General features: G+C 36.4%; 1 protein-coding gene and 1 long non-coding RNA gene across 3 annotated transcripts; one reads left to right on the top strand and one right to left on the bottom strand.

Annotated features, from left to right (window-relative positions):
- Window positions 1–952: 952 nt before the first annotated feature.
- On the bottom strand, window positions 953–4,933 carry LOC132029246 (uncharacterized). Its single transcript, XR_009407751.1, has 2 exons — window positions 4,598–4,933; window positions 953–1,619 (listed from the first exon to the last, which is right to left on the bottom strand). It is a non-coding gene; the product is annotated as an uncharacterized LOC132029246 (long non-coding RNA).
- Window positions 4,934–5,236: 303 nt separating this feature from the next.
- LOC132029245 (pseudo histidine-containing phosphotransfer protein 1-like) lies at window positions 5,237–13,144 on the top strand. Of its 2 annotated transcripts, XM_059418562.1 has the most exons (6): window positions 5,237–5,347; window positions 11,874–12,001; window positions 12,086–12,154; window positions 12,496–12,567; window positions 12,640–12,712; window positions 12,816–13,144. In XM_059418562.1, the coding sequence occupies exons 1-6, from the start codon at window positions 5,300–5,302 to the stop codon at window positions 12,888–12,890; spliced, it is 465 nt and encodes a 154-aa protein (XP_059274545.1). In that variant the 5' UTR covers window positions 5,237–5,299; the 3' UTR covers window positions 12,891–13,144. The 2 variants fall into 2 exon arrangements, 1 of the variants encoding a protein (XP_059274545.1); XR_009407750.1 differs by lacking the exon at window positions 12,816–13,144 and having other exon boundaries at window positions 12,214–12,567.
- Window positions 13,145–13,992: the final 848 nt, after the last annotated feature.

Here is a 13,992-nt window from a genome sequence, read left to right as displayed (position 1 = left end):
CCTTTGCTCTGCTGGGTATAAGTTCGATTGTTAAAGGGAAAAAATTAAAAATCAGTCCATTTGAAGGACAAAACGTGCAATTTCTTCTTATTTAAACATATTCAGTTTTTAAAAGTTATTTAAAATTTAACCAATTTTGTTGTTAATTCTCAATTGCCATTGTTGCTGCTATTTTCTTCTTCTTCTTCTTCATAACTTTGAATCCAAAATTGTGAACGGTTAGAGCCTAACATCATATTTCATGGTTTGAAGTTTAAACAACCAAATAAAAACTTCAACCTTCGGTTTTGGCTGAAGACCTGATTTACATTTCGCCATGAAGTTTGACTTTGGCAATTCAATCTTTAAAGGACAATTCACAGGAATGCCCTTATTTTGGGGTGGTCTTTAATTTTTTTCCTTCGCCTAATACCATGAGATTTGGGGTTCGAACCCCGACTTAGTAAAAAAGAAAAAAAAATCGCAAGACAGAGTTTTATAGCAAAGTTAGGTCTATTCGGGCAAAAGTTAAGCCTCAGGCAGAATTTTGAATGCAAAACTCTACCTGCAGGCAGAGTTTTGCAAGCCAAAGTTAGGTCTCAGGCATAGTTTTGCAAGCCATAGTTAGGCCTCAGGTATAGTTTTGCAAGCCATCAGGCATAATTTGCCTGCAAACTCTACCCGCAGGCAGAGTTTTGCAAGTCAAAGTTAGGCCTCAGGCATAGTTTTGCAAGGCATAGTTTGCCTGCAGTCATAAGACAAACTATGCCCGATGGCCTAGCGAATCTAAACCTCTGCTTTGCAATTTTTTTTTTGGTCTGAGCGGGGATTCGAATCCTGAACCCATGGGTTTTTAGGCAAAGGACAAAACTTAAAGATTTCAAATTTGAGGGACAAAAATTAAAGACCAATGCTTTTAAAGGGCAATCCGCACAAAAAAAACATTTTTAAATCTAGGAAAATCTACATGGCATAACTAACACTAGTACATATTTATATTTAGTAGCAAGAGTTTAGATAAATTACATCCTATAGCTAAGAGTAATATGTTAAATACAATTAATAGCTATATATATATATATTTAAAGTAGAATACCTTAATATTATTGGTCACTAAAATTACAATAGATAGTGGGTCATATCTGGACCGAAACAGTCAGATCTGGTCAAAATCTGACTTGGCTTTAATCAGGACCAATTTGTATGGTTGAAACTTAAAAGGTTTAAATTGCAGAAAAACGGTGAAAGATTGGCCGTATCTTCTCTTTTATGCTCTGCAACTGAAAAGCCTGAAACTTTTTGCTTCTGTAATCTTGTAGTAAACTAATAGAAGAAGAAAATTAATTAATGGAGGTTAAGGGAATTTGACCTGTAATGAGTTGTCTAGCGAAAGTACTTCCATTTTCGTCCCTCTTTCCCCTGCGTCGTTGTATCGCCGAAGATGAAGGATACACCGCCGGTTGTTGGTGTTGATGAAGGATACAGTGGTGGTTGTTGGTGACGATGACGGTGACAGCGGTGTTTTCATAGATCTGGTGGCGTCGATGTCAGATTTGGACGGAAACAGTCAGATCTGGGCCGAATCTGACCGGAAACAGTCAGATCTGACCGGAATCTAATTGGAAATTGTCACGACCCGGCTAGGGGCCATGACGGGTACCCGGGGCTATCCACCGAGCACCACTCGTTCTATTACTTATCCTGCCTTCATTCATATTTCTCATCATTCATAATCATAGAAAACGACTTTCATTTAAAACATATTTACTTTATAAACATAAGCCCCTCGGCTATCAAAATAATATATATATATATATATATATATATACATGCATATACATAAGGACTGTGAGATCATACTACCCACACATACGTATCTACGAGCCTCTACTGGAGTACTAGACATATGGACGGGACAGGGCCCCGTCGTGCCCCAAAATACATGTACACAAAATGCTGTCTCAAAATAGCACCTCCGGAACAAAGGAGGGCTCTTGTCAATCTGCTGATAACTACTATGAGTTTGCACCGTCTCTCTGTCTACCTGTGGGCATGAACACAGCGTCCAAAGAAAACGGACGTCAGTACGAAATGTGTACTGAGTATGTAAAGCATAATCAATATCAATATGGAAACATAATGGATAATCGTATGAAATAACATAAGATGGGAGACAATAGCATCCTCATCATAGCACTTACCTGCTTTCCGTAGGGACGTTCCATTTCTATTTCGTACTCACATACATACATTCATATCTTTGCACATACATAGCCCTTACTTGGCACTTACATGGTCTTAACATATTCATACTCTAATCGATGGCATATACATGGCATGATCGTACTCATAAAGATGTCATATATATAGCTTATTCGTACTCATATATGTATCATACATGTAGCTTATTATATTGCGTACCGACCATGAAGGTTCGGTGTTATCCTTAACATCATTATACGTCACATAAGCATATCTTGATCTTAGCACGACCTATCATCATCTCACATTCATCATAACACATACATATACCTATCATAGTGTCGTATCTGTTTATACACATTTGAACAATATCCGTATTCGGCCACGTAGGGCTCGATAATATCCGTATTCGGCCACGCAGTGGCTCGACAGCACCCGTATTCGGCTACGTAGGGCTCGACCATATCCGTATTCGGCCACGCAGTGGCTCGACAGCACCCGTATTCGGCCACGTAGGGCTCGACCATATCCGTATTCGGCCACGTAGGGCTCAACAATATCCCACATTTACCTTTCGTACCCGGCCATAACGGGGCTCGGTGTGTCTCTTATAATCACATACATCTCATATGCTTATCATAGCTTTCCATAAAACATGCATTTACATCAAGGATGCCTATTAGAAATAATATCATTTCCATGACGTGAACTTCATAACATATACCGTATACTTACCATTGTTACTCGTCACATATGCGTATACATCATCATCACGCGCCTCATAGGTATATTATAAGCTAAACATCATCATACATATCAAAGACTCATCATTTCTAATCATCTCGTAAGCATATCATGGCACTACCATAATTGCTCATCATAATTCATCACAATTTACGCATAGGACTCATACGGATGATTACACTTTATCGGGGTGACGTAAGGTCGTGAACCCCCGATTACATTATAGGGCATTCATGAACATTTCACCTCACCTTGAAGGAATTAGCACATAAGGTGAGTGTATACAATAACCAACATCAACGAACTATGGATAGCTTCATTAGCTTAATAGGAACATTATATCATAGGCTATATAGCATCTCTTAGACTTAAGCTATCACCGTATCGTTAGCATACTCGTAACATATCTCTTATCTCGTATGGCTATTCATAAACAAGGACTCATGGTTTTCTAGAAGATAGGAAATTCATAAATAAGGAGGAAATTCATACCATAAGATTCATGCCTTAGAAGGAAAGATTGAGCCTTACATACCTTTGTCGTTTAACTATTCTATTGCTTGCTCGTTGTCCTTTAATGCACACGTTTTACCTTTGTCGTTTAACTATTCTATTACTTGCTCGTTGTCCTTTAATGCACACGTTTTACCTTAGATGGTGTAGGAATAAACCTTGGGTGCAAACACTTCACTTGAGAAAAACCCTAGTTTCACCTTCACTTGGATTTCTTGGCTTAGATGAATTTTGATGGATTTCTTACACTTGAATCACTTGATTTCTTGGTATTGATCTTTGATTTCCTTTGATTTCTTGTGTGTGCAGAGTGGAGAATATTCTAGAGGGTTCTTGACTTTGTGTGGAATGAGAATGAAATGAAATAATTGAACGTGGGTCTCCTTTTAATGACTGAAAAATCTGATCTCGTCGGGTAATTCTGTGCCCATTTTGACGGGCCGTATAAATTCCTACGGACCGTCAAAATGGTCCGTAGAACTGCCCAGTCCAAAAATGAGTCACTGTGACCATTTGACACTGGGCTGGGTCCATTTGACGGACCGTAGGATTTCCTACGGACCGTCAAAAGTTCTACGGGGCGTCAAATGGTCCGTAGGATTTCTCTCGCTCGACATACCGTCGTAGAATGGCCATAACTTTTTACTCAGATGTCACATTGATGAGCGGTTTGTTGCGTTGGAAACTAGACTCGATGAAATTAAATTTGGAAGAAAGAAACACATGAAAACTCCTCATATTCTAGGAGATATGCCCCCACCAATGTGGACCAAAATTTTGTCCGAAAATTTTGCCAAGTTTTACCAAAGTTCCCACAGTCTCAATTCCTTTATTTGTTTGTTCTTAAATCCTTATGGAACCTTCTTAACACTTACTTAACACTCCAAAACAATCCAAGGGACATTATAACTCTTCTCCAAAACTTCATTAAGTCATCATTAATTCGATGCTCGTAAATCTTGCCCGACACATGACATATACCTTACTTTCCTTAACAACTTTCGTCTCCTACTTCAAATGTCTTTGAAATCTTATCTAGAATCATCAAATGCTATTCCTTACTTATCGTAACACCATATACTTCGTGCTCTTCCTTCGCCTATTCACTGTGCATCAACGGAAAATTTTTCGAGGTGTAACAGAAATAGTCAGGTCTGACCGAAATCTGACAGGAAAATACAAAATACACTGATTTGTTGTATACATACAGTGTATACAGTGTTTTTCGCATGTATTTCGAAGAAGATCTTTTTGTATACAAATGAATACAGTGAATTTTATTTCTTGTATTCAGTTTTTGAATGTATTCCCCACATTGTGGGATTCTACTGGGCATGTTGTTGTTGTTGTAGTTTTTGAATGTATTCGTTAATTTTTTTAGTGCAAAATTCAGTGTTTTGTGGTGTATTTTGAAGGATATTTTTTTGTATACAACCGATTTTAAATATAATAAAGTGAATACAGTGTAAAAGTATCTACAAATGAATACAGTTGACTTGAATACATTTGACTTGAATACAACTTAGTTGAATACATCTGACTTGAATACAACGAAATCTGACTCAACCGAATTTTGAATACAATCCGAATTTTGAATCCAATCTACTGTAGCTACGAAATGTAATTAGCTAAAATGTAGCTACGCCTAAAAAAAAAAAAAACCCTCAAAATGTAGTCATTTATGTAGTTGCCCTTATATCTAACAGTGTGAAGGCCTTTAAATTTTGAGATGGCTAAACTTTAAAATCTTTATAAATTTTATAAATTTCAACTATTCAGTCCTAAAAAGGGCTATTTCTGCAATTCGCCAAATGGCTCTCTCTCTCTCTCTACTTCCAAAGTGATTTTCTTCTCTCTCAAAATGGAATGGACAAATACGGATATTTATTGCTCTCCCCTGCCATTTCTGGTAATAGTATATTGCACTTATAATCGTATTACCACAGTTTGATTATGTGTCTGTTGAATTATGTCAGCCTACTGAACCTAAACATAATAAACTGCACATCAATAAACATAATGAACACTAGTAAGCATATTTCGGACGTTTTGGAATGGCAAATGCAATATCATAAAAAGGAAAAGAATTTTTTTTTGAATTAAGTAGTTTCTCAACTAGTCTTAATTGGATTTTAAGTTATTATTACTGGAATAGCAATATGATTTCGATCTCCTTATAAACATTGAATGATCCAAATTACCTATGTGAGAACTTAGTTCTTCCGCTATACTTGCATTTCAGATAATAGAAATGTTGATGATGTTGGCCCCAAGGCATTGCTCTAGTAGTAAGAGCATGTGTGGGTAACGACGGAGCCAGGATTTTCACTGAGGGAAAGGTTTCAGAATATAAAAGATGTAAACATAAAAAGAAGCCAAAGATTTCAACATCCATTGTATAAACACAAAAAGTATTGTTAACCTTATAATCTATTGTATAAACACAAAAAGTATTGTTAACCTTATATAGATAATGTAATTCGCCAAAGGGATGAACCCCCTTCCACCCACTTGGCTCCGCCCCTATGTGTGGTTAGGCACACGTCACATGTTCGAACCCCACTGGGTGGACAAAGGCCTGGTACATAAGTGCGGCAAAATAAGAAGGCGAGCCTATTATCCACAGAGTTTTGAACCGTGCATCAGTTGGTCCTCGGGGATTTCATGGTCATCAAAAAGAATATTTTGTTGATGATGCTATGTTTAGAACCAAGTTCTTGGGCTTACATTTAGTTTTGTCGGAGGCCGTCAGATAATTTTTTTTTTTCCTGAACTTGCACACCAAGCGGGGATACCTAGAAGAATAGTAGCCGGGAATTGGAGGCTGAATAGAAAGTTAATGTTGTCGTGACTTTAAAAAGTTGATTTTTCGGTGATTTATGCATTTCTTAGCTCTGGCTTTTTCCTACTGTTGTTTGTTGACAAATTGACATGGTTATTCTGATAGTTAAATGCTTGGAATCCCACTTTTCTTTAAGAGGCTGAAGAGATATTAGTAACCTATGTAACAACTATAGGTGGCCTTATTTTATGAGAAATGGATACATGAGTTGCTGTAGAAGAATTGGATCGAAAGACAGTTGATGTCCAATATGGGCAAAAGAGGTGCAATTTTTTATTTTTTTTTAAATAGCCAGCCACAGACACCTCGACTATTCCAATGAATACCTGCTAACTCCCATTAGCATTGGTATTTGAGCCATGATCTTCCATAATTTCCCCCCTTTCATTGACTGCTGGCCCTCACCTGTTGCGACAAGGGCTATACTTTTTAAGGGAACTGATTCAGTTACCTTAACTATTAATTAGAAAGTCTTTTAGCACTATTATTTTCTTTCATCTATTGGAATTTCAAATTGTGCTATGCATTGATTCAATCAATCAACTATATCTGAATACCATCAGTTAGGGTCGGGTTGGCTATATAAATCCTCTATATCCATTTTACTCTATCCGTGTTTATTTCATTTCAATATTAAATAATTTTCTTTTTTAAGGTTCTTTAAGCCTCACACCTTTTCCTGCACAAATATTTGGTTTGATCTCAACTAGTTGATAAATGCATGGATCATTTCCTTCTGTCGCGATTTGTTTTTAGCTAAGTTTACATTAATTTTGTTCAGTATATGTATGCATGACTTCAACATATCTAAAGGAAGATAAAATGTATGACAATAGCTTCAGTAACCATATAAAGCTTTCTACTGCTTAGTTCTTGACAGTCAGGTAATATTCGCTGCTTCGATGTAAAAGCTGGTTTCTAATTTTGTTCACTGTTCTTACATGGCGAGCATTTAATGGTAACTTTCTTCGATTTCTTTCAGCATTTTTTAATTACTTTTTGAATTCACGATTTGGATATTTCTTGGTTTGGTTTTGTTGCTTAACATCTCTCACTTTTCTGGATCAAGTGGCAGTTTCATAAAGTAAAGAATCTCATACATATAAAGAGTTCAAAGCCTTTTAATTAGTTTATACAGAGTTCCTCAGAGAAGTTTAGTATCAATCTCTGCACTGTTAAGAAAAAACGTCATAGAGAAATGAGTCAAAACTAACATCTCTTAATACCTAATTATCCTGCAGTTTTATTTTGTTTAGTTATTAAGAGATGTTAATTTTGACTCATTTTTTCAACATTGGGTTATCAAATAATATCTAAATTACATATTTAGAGTTCAAATGCAAATTATATTTAGTGAAAAATGTTTAGTTGTCATTTTGATTGAAGACTATCTATAAGTAGTACTCAATCGAAGAAATTGTACTTTTAAAGCTATCAAAGTGGTTAAATCTTGTGAAAGCACGGTATAGTTTAATGTTATCTGGGGATGCATTAGGAAAGTTTGGATTATCATAGGAAGGAAATCATTCAGCACAACATAGAATAAAAAATGTACTCTCTAAAAAATGTACTCTCTAAAAAATGTACTCTCTCGGTCCAGTTTATGTGACACGTTTTTCTTTTTAGTCTTTCCCAAGAAGAATGTCACCTTTCTATTTTTAGAAATAATTTAACTTTAAAATTCTCCTTTTACCCTTATTGAGATGATTTAAAATATATAAGACTTGTTTTGGACCACAAATTTTAAAAGTCTTCATTTCTTTCTTAAACGCCGTGCCTAGTTAAATGGTGCTACATAAATTGGGACGAAGGGAGTAGCACGTTTTGAGTGAGAGATCAACAAAGGAACTAAGGAAATTAGAAGCAAAGGGCTTCAGTCAAACAAATAAACCATGCTATGTGTTTGGTGCTTTGTTCATTCATTTATTTCTCAACATGAATGAGTTAAATTAGAATTCTGAAAGAATGTATTCATTAAAATAATAAGAGCAGATTCTTAGCAAAACAACTCATGCCTTCCATCTTGATTGGCATTTCCTCGTAATGCACATTGTATATGAGTATGTCTACTTAAACTGTGCTTTTATTAGTCTGCCTTCGCTATATTTTATTACACTCTCTGGCCCAATTTATAAGGGAAAATGACCTAATAATACCACTTAAGACATTATATTACAAAACATAAGGATACTTTTCCTTATTTATAAAATATAACAATTTAATTACAAGTCCTACAAGATCTGGAAAAGTTAAAAGCCCACTCTTCCCCTTCCCGTTTCCCAGCCGCCCACCCTTCCCTTTCCCTTTACCCAACCACCTACCCTCTCTTCCCCTTCTCTCCATTTTACTCAACCTCTGCTGTGTCTATTGTGTTGATCGGTGTTTTGGGGACGTGTTTCATGGTGGTTATGGAGATGGAGATGTGGTGTAAAAACAGAGGAAAAAGGGCAATTTTATTATGGAAAACGGAGGCAAAGAACGACGCGTTCATCGGCGGGACAACCAAACTACCCAAAATTCAACTATCGATCGGGAAATTTCACGAATCTGAAACTTTTGTTATCTCAAATAACTTTGTGGCAATTATCTCGAATCATTAAATCAAATCATCATTTTGTGACTACTCAAAACATTATGTTCTCTTTTCTTCTTAAGTTCCCCGTTGGGTAGATTTATCAACCATGGCAGATTCCTATAACATGGTTGTTCGGTTAAGATTTCACTAGTATTACTTATGTATCGTTGTATGGTTTATATTATCCACTATGCAGATTCAAATCGAGGAAGAATTAGGAAAATTAGCGGATCTGATTGTGGATTTGATGAAATTTGGTTTCTCTTCAAATTTTGAAGTGAGATTCAAAATTGTATTAAAGTTGTATGATAATTGTATGTTGAGTTTATATGAAATTTGTTTCTTAAATTTTGTATGTTGTTGTCGTTGTATTAAATTTGTATGAAAGTTGTATATAATATTGTTTTAGTTGTACTAAATTTTCTAAAACCTAATATGAACTTTATACATCATGTATATACAATTATATATATATATATATATATATCATACCAATTTTATAGAGTTTTTATACAAGACATTTTGACCGAAATTCTAAGTCTTAAGCGAGATATACACATTTCATACCGATTTTATACAATTTTTCATACACGAAAAATGTGAGCGAAATTCTAAGCATGGAGTGACATACATAATTCATACAGTTTTCATACACAAAATTTTGAGCGAAATTTTTAAGCCCTGAGCGAAATATACACATTTCATACAGTTTTCATACACAAATATTTGAGCGAATTTTCCAAGCCTTGAGTGAAAAAATTTTGTATATGTTTTGTAAGAAATCTATTGTTATATTTTGTAGACTGAAAAGTATCGTCATATTTTGTAAATATACCCTATTCATATGTATATATACGTCATTCTCCCTTTATTTAATGTGCAACAATTTAGGGGTTCCTGAAAAGGTTTTACACCCTATACAAGCTTTTGCAAGCCTAAAGAATCCAATATGGCATTCAAGTCACTTTAATTTCTTTAATTCCACATCCATTCACACAATGTCACTTCAAATAAAGCAAAGGGATAACTTAATTTCCTTTTTCTGTTTTGTTTTTCTTTTTTTCTTTCGAAGAACACTTTTTTGCATGACACGTCCATAATGACAGAGTTGATAGGGGGCAAAAATTCATAGTTTTAGCTTGCCTCCATTTTTTAGTTCCTTTAAGAATTGATAAAAGTTTCATACAAAAATATGCATACTATCAGAGAATTAGAAGTATAATAGATAGTCAGATACATAGCCGAGTGCTAGTGTTAAGTTCTCATCACGAATTCTTGGTCCCTTAGTTTTTTTTTTTTTGTGTTTATCACACAGCCTGCAACATGTTGACACATACAAATAAAGGGGTTTCTAGAGACGAAAGAAGTTCTCCAAGGGTCAAAAAGATATTTTGCAGAAATGGAAGACTTTCAATATTGTCTTATTTAATCGCCTTGAGCTTGTTCCCCTGGATTTGTCGGAAAACTTGGTGCGTGCGAATTCAATGAATTTTACTAATTTAAAGAAAAGCAATTGGAGAATCCTAAACTGATTTCATTATGGATTTCTGGACCTCGTCTTGTTTTTTACCACCCCCCTTCCCCCCAAACTTTAGAGGATCTACAGTGTTCCCACACTTCCCCTCCAGCGTGACTCGAACCTTGGACCTACTGGTCGTGGGTGGAGGTGCTTTACCAACTGAGCAACCCTCACTTGTTTCCATTTCTGGACCTCTCTTATTTATTTCATGCGATTACAAGAATAGTTACGGTAAATCTACCGAGATTATGTAGAAGTAATGAAGTGATAATTTTGTGATGTTTTGACAGTCATGTTTCACCCAATTTTCTGATTCATTGATATTCAGTTAAACTGGTGAAAGCAGAAGTTGCTTACGTAAGAGATGACTTGCTCAAACATCTGCGTCCTTTTTCGTGTTTGCACAAGTGTCATACATATCATCCCATTGGATCATCAACCATATATAAACATGTGACGGGTTCAAGACATTTTTTTTTTTTTTTGAGAATGGTAACATTTATATTAATATCCACAGGTACACTACACAAACAAATTGTAATCCCCCTAAAAAAAGAGTTCACTTACTAAAAGGGCTCCTATATCTATTGCTAGTTACAAACTGTCTAGAACATTGAAAATATCTTCAGTTTGTTTTGCTGACTCCTGTTTACACCAAAAATATAAAAGGCCTAAGAGTTCATCTTGAGCTTCTGAATATTGCAGCTTTTGTTCTCAAAACATCTCTGATTCCTTTCTGCCCAAATAGACCACTAAATACATGCAGGGACAATCTTACATCGTTCCTCCTTTTTTGATATATTTCCATCTCTATTCCAGCATTCTAGCACTGCTTTGATGTTTCCTGGAATTACCCACCTAATTTTCTTTAGGTTGATAAAGTTTTTCCACAGCTGATCTACCCATATAAAGCATTTCTGCATCAGGTTTCATGCCTTCAAATCCCGTCTGCTAGCTTTGAAGAAGGTTGATACTATCGAGAATGGCAAACAATTTTGCTCGATACATTGCCAAATTGAGCAGTTACTTTTTGATTAGGTCTGATTCAGATCCTATGCCCTACTTTCTTTTTTTGATCATTTTTTACCATTTTATTTCTTTTATCCCTTGCTCATCTTCAAGGAGGACCATCTATGCTATATACTGAGCATAAGGTGGCCGTGATAGCAGGGTAAAATGGTACTCTGATGCAGATCTACTACTTTTGACAGGAAAAATAACAAAATGACTAGTTTTACAATAATTATTAATAGGCAAAGGACAATGATACTTAGCTTAAAAACGATAAATGGAGGACAAAGTTCCAGATCCTAGGGTCTAAAATGTGACTTTCTCGCAATGTTTTTGATCCCCCATCATGTTGATCAATTCCCAATAAAAGATTGATGTGGCAAAGGAGGACCGGCCGAGGGATGGCTATACATGTCTTTTTAATTGGAACCGTTACTTCTAGAATGAGTTTTCTACTTAATGGAAAGTAATTTGTTGTGTATCTGCAGGAAATTCTTAATAGGCGATTTGTGGAACTGGAATGGTTGGAAAATGACGCTGAGGGGTTTCTTGAGGATGTTTATGGTGAGTATTTCAGGGATGCTGCTAAAATTCTTGGCTTAATGGGGGCAGAACTGTAAGTACTTGTGTTCTTCTCTAAATTTCTTTTTCAACTTCTTCACCCCTTCCCCCCTCATAGGTCTGTTATATATGCATACAGGAAACAACGTCCCTACCATATCCCTGAGATAAAGAGGCTCCTTAATCGATTCAAGAAAAAAACCATCAGGTCAGTGTCCTCTGTTCTCCAACTTCACGGATCGTTTTATTGAAGAAAAAAACCATCAGGTCAGTGTTCCCTATTCTCCAACTTCACGGATCGTTTTCCGTATTTTTTTTCTTCTTTTTCTGTTTCCCCTCTCTTTTGGGGTGGTTAGGAGAGGAAAAGGTGATCAAATGGGGAAGTAAAACGGAGGTACTTTTGGCAGCCTGTGAACGGGTATTTCCAATAGTATTTTCATAGTTAAAAGTATCAGGTGTTTTTGATTGATGTCCCGTTTGTTTGTCTACTGCCTGTGTTGTCCTGTTTTTGTATTGGCTAGTAATCGAGTCTGCTTTGTGTGCTTGCAGTATAGGAGCTGTAAAAGTGAAGCACCAAATCAATTGCATGTGGCAAAACTTGAAGTGTGGAGATTTTGAAGCGTAAGATATAAGGAGAAAATTTATGACTTTATTATTTGCTGATGATTGTACTGACCTCAGAAATGTTAGCAGGTTAACGTTTGTGTTTGAGGGTATTAAACGGGAAAATGAACTTGTGCAGTTTAGGCTGGAGAGCTACTTCAAGGTTCTCTTCAAGATCATTTAAAAGTTTCTCATCCTTTGCATCTTTACCGTCATTGTTGTAATCTCTCCATCTCTATCTCTCGTTCTCATTTTGGTCATTTCAGGTGAGGAAGCAAGGTCCACCTGCTGAGATAGAGGACCGACCTGAGTACGGGTATATGGATACTGACAGCGAGTAGGAAGTGGCATCTCGACCAGGAAACCTTCAGAAAACCAGTTTGTCAAGTTAATGGATGTGAGTGGATGTAGTAGGTAAATGTATATGTGGAAATAAATGGGAACAAGAGAAAGCAACTTCAGTCTGCCTTCTTTGTATCCCTAGTTGTAGTGTGAATAACTTAAGTAACTGATCTGAGGTCTACTTTTGGTCATGTAACTCTGTAATCTATTTTCATGTTGCTTAATGCAAGTGTGTGAGATGTCTCTTTCTATGTTCCTGTTTCTCCAATGCTTTGTTATTTTTGAGATTGTTTTGCATGGGAAGGGTGTTTGACGAGGAGAATTTGGTATTGCATTATAATGGGATAATAACCGTCTCGTATTCGGTTTCAATCAAGTTCTTGTGCTTCGTGTAGATTTGCACAAATAGTAGCATTTTGTGCCACTGTTTAAATTCTGTCCCGTTTAAAGACTTGTACAAAAATATCTTGTGGGCTATAGACCCGTGTCACGACCCGACTAGGGGGCCATGACGGGTACCCGGAGCTATCCATCGAGCACCACTCATCGTACTACTATCATCCCAACATGAACACATATAATCTCGCTTACAGTGGACCGATCATAAGCTATTCTGTAAAACATATGCATATATACATAAGTCTACATGGCAGCAAAAAAATAATGTACGGAAGATACAATGAGGGTCACATAACATCCACTACCCACACATGAGTATCTACGAGCCTCTAACTGAAGTACTGGAATCATGAAGACGGGACAGGACCCCGTCGTGCCCGAGTATGTACGCAAAAGAATATATCAGAAACTGCACCTCCGGTCTATGGAAGTGCTCCTGCACAAGCTGATCTGACTCCTAGGAAGCTGGATCGTCTCCCTGTCTACCTGTGGGCATGAGCACAGCATCCAAGAAGAAAAAGGATGTCAGTACGAACAATGTACCGAGTATGTAAGGCATGCGTCATGAAATAAGGAGAGAATAAGAAGATAAAATAAAGATAAGAAGATAACCAGTAACTGCTTGCCCCTTAAGGCGGAGTCATGCATGCGTACTCATGAAAATATCATCATATCACGTATTGCTGCGGAACGTGCAGCCCG

Source organism: Lycium ferocissimum, chromosome 9 (genome assembly GCF_029784015.1).
Source record: "Lycium ferocissimum isolate CSIRO_LF1 chromosome 9, AGI_CSIRO_Lferr_CH_V1, whole genome shotgun sequence".
Taxonomy (NCBI): Eukaryota; Viridiplantae; Streptophyta; class Magnoliopsida; order Solanales; family Solanaceae; genus Lycium; species Lycium ferocissimum.
This window is presented reverse-complemented; position numbering and strand designations above follow the sequence as displayed.

Coding starts and splice junctions, on each gene's coding strand:
- LOC132029245 (XM_059418562.1), top strand. CDS start 5,300: ATGGAATGGACAAATACGGATATTTATTGCTCTCCCCTGCCATTTCTG. Junction 5,348..11,873: donor GCTCTCCCCTGCCATTTCTG/GTAATAGTATAT, acceptor GTGTATCTGCAG/GAAATTCTTAATAGGCGATT. Junction 12,002..12,085: donor GGCTTAATGGGGGCAGAACT/GTAAGTACTTGT, acceptor ATATGCATACAG/GAAACAACGTCCCTACCATA.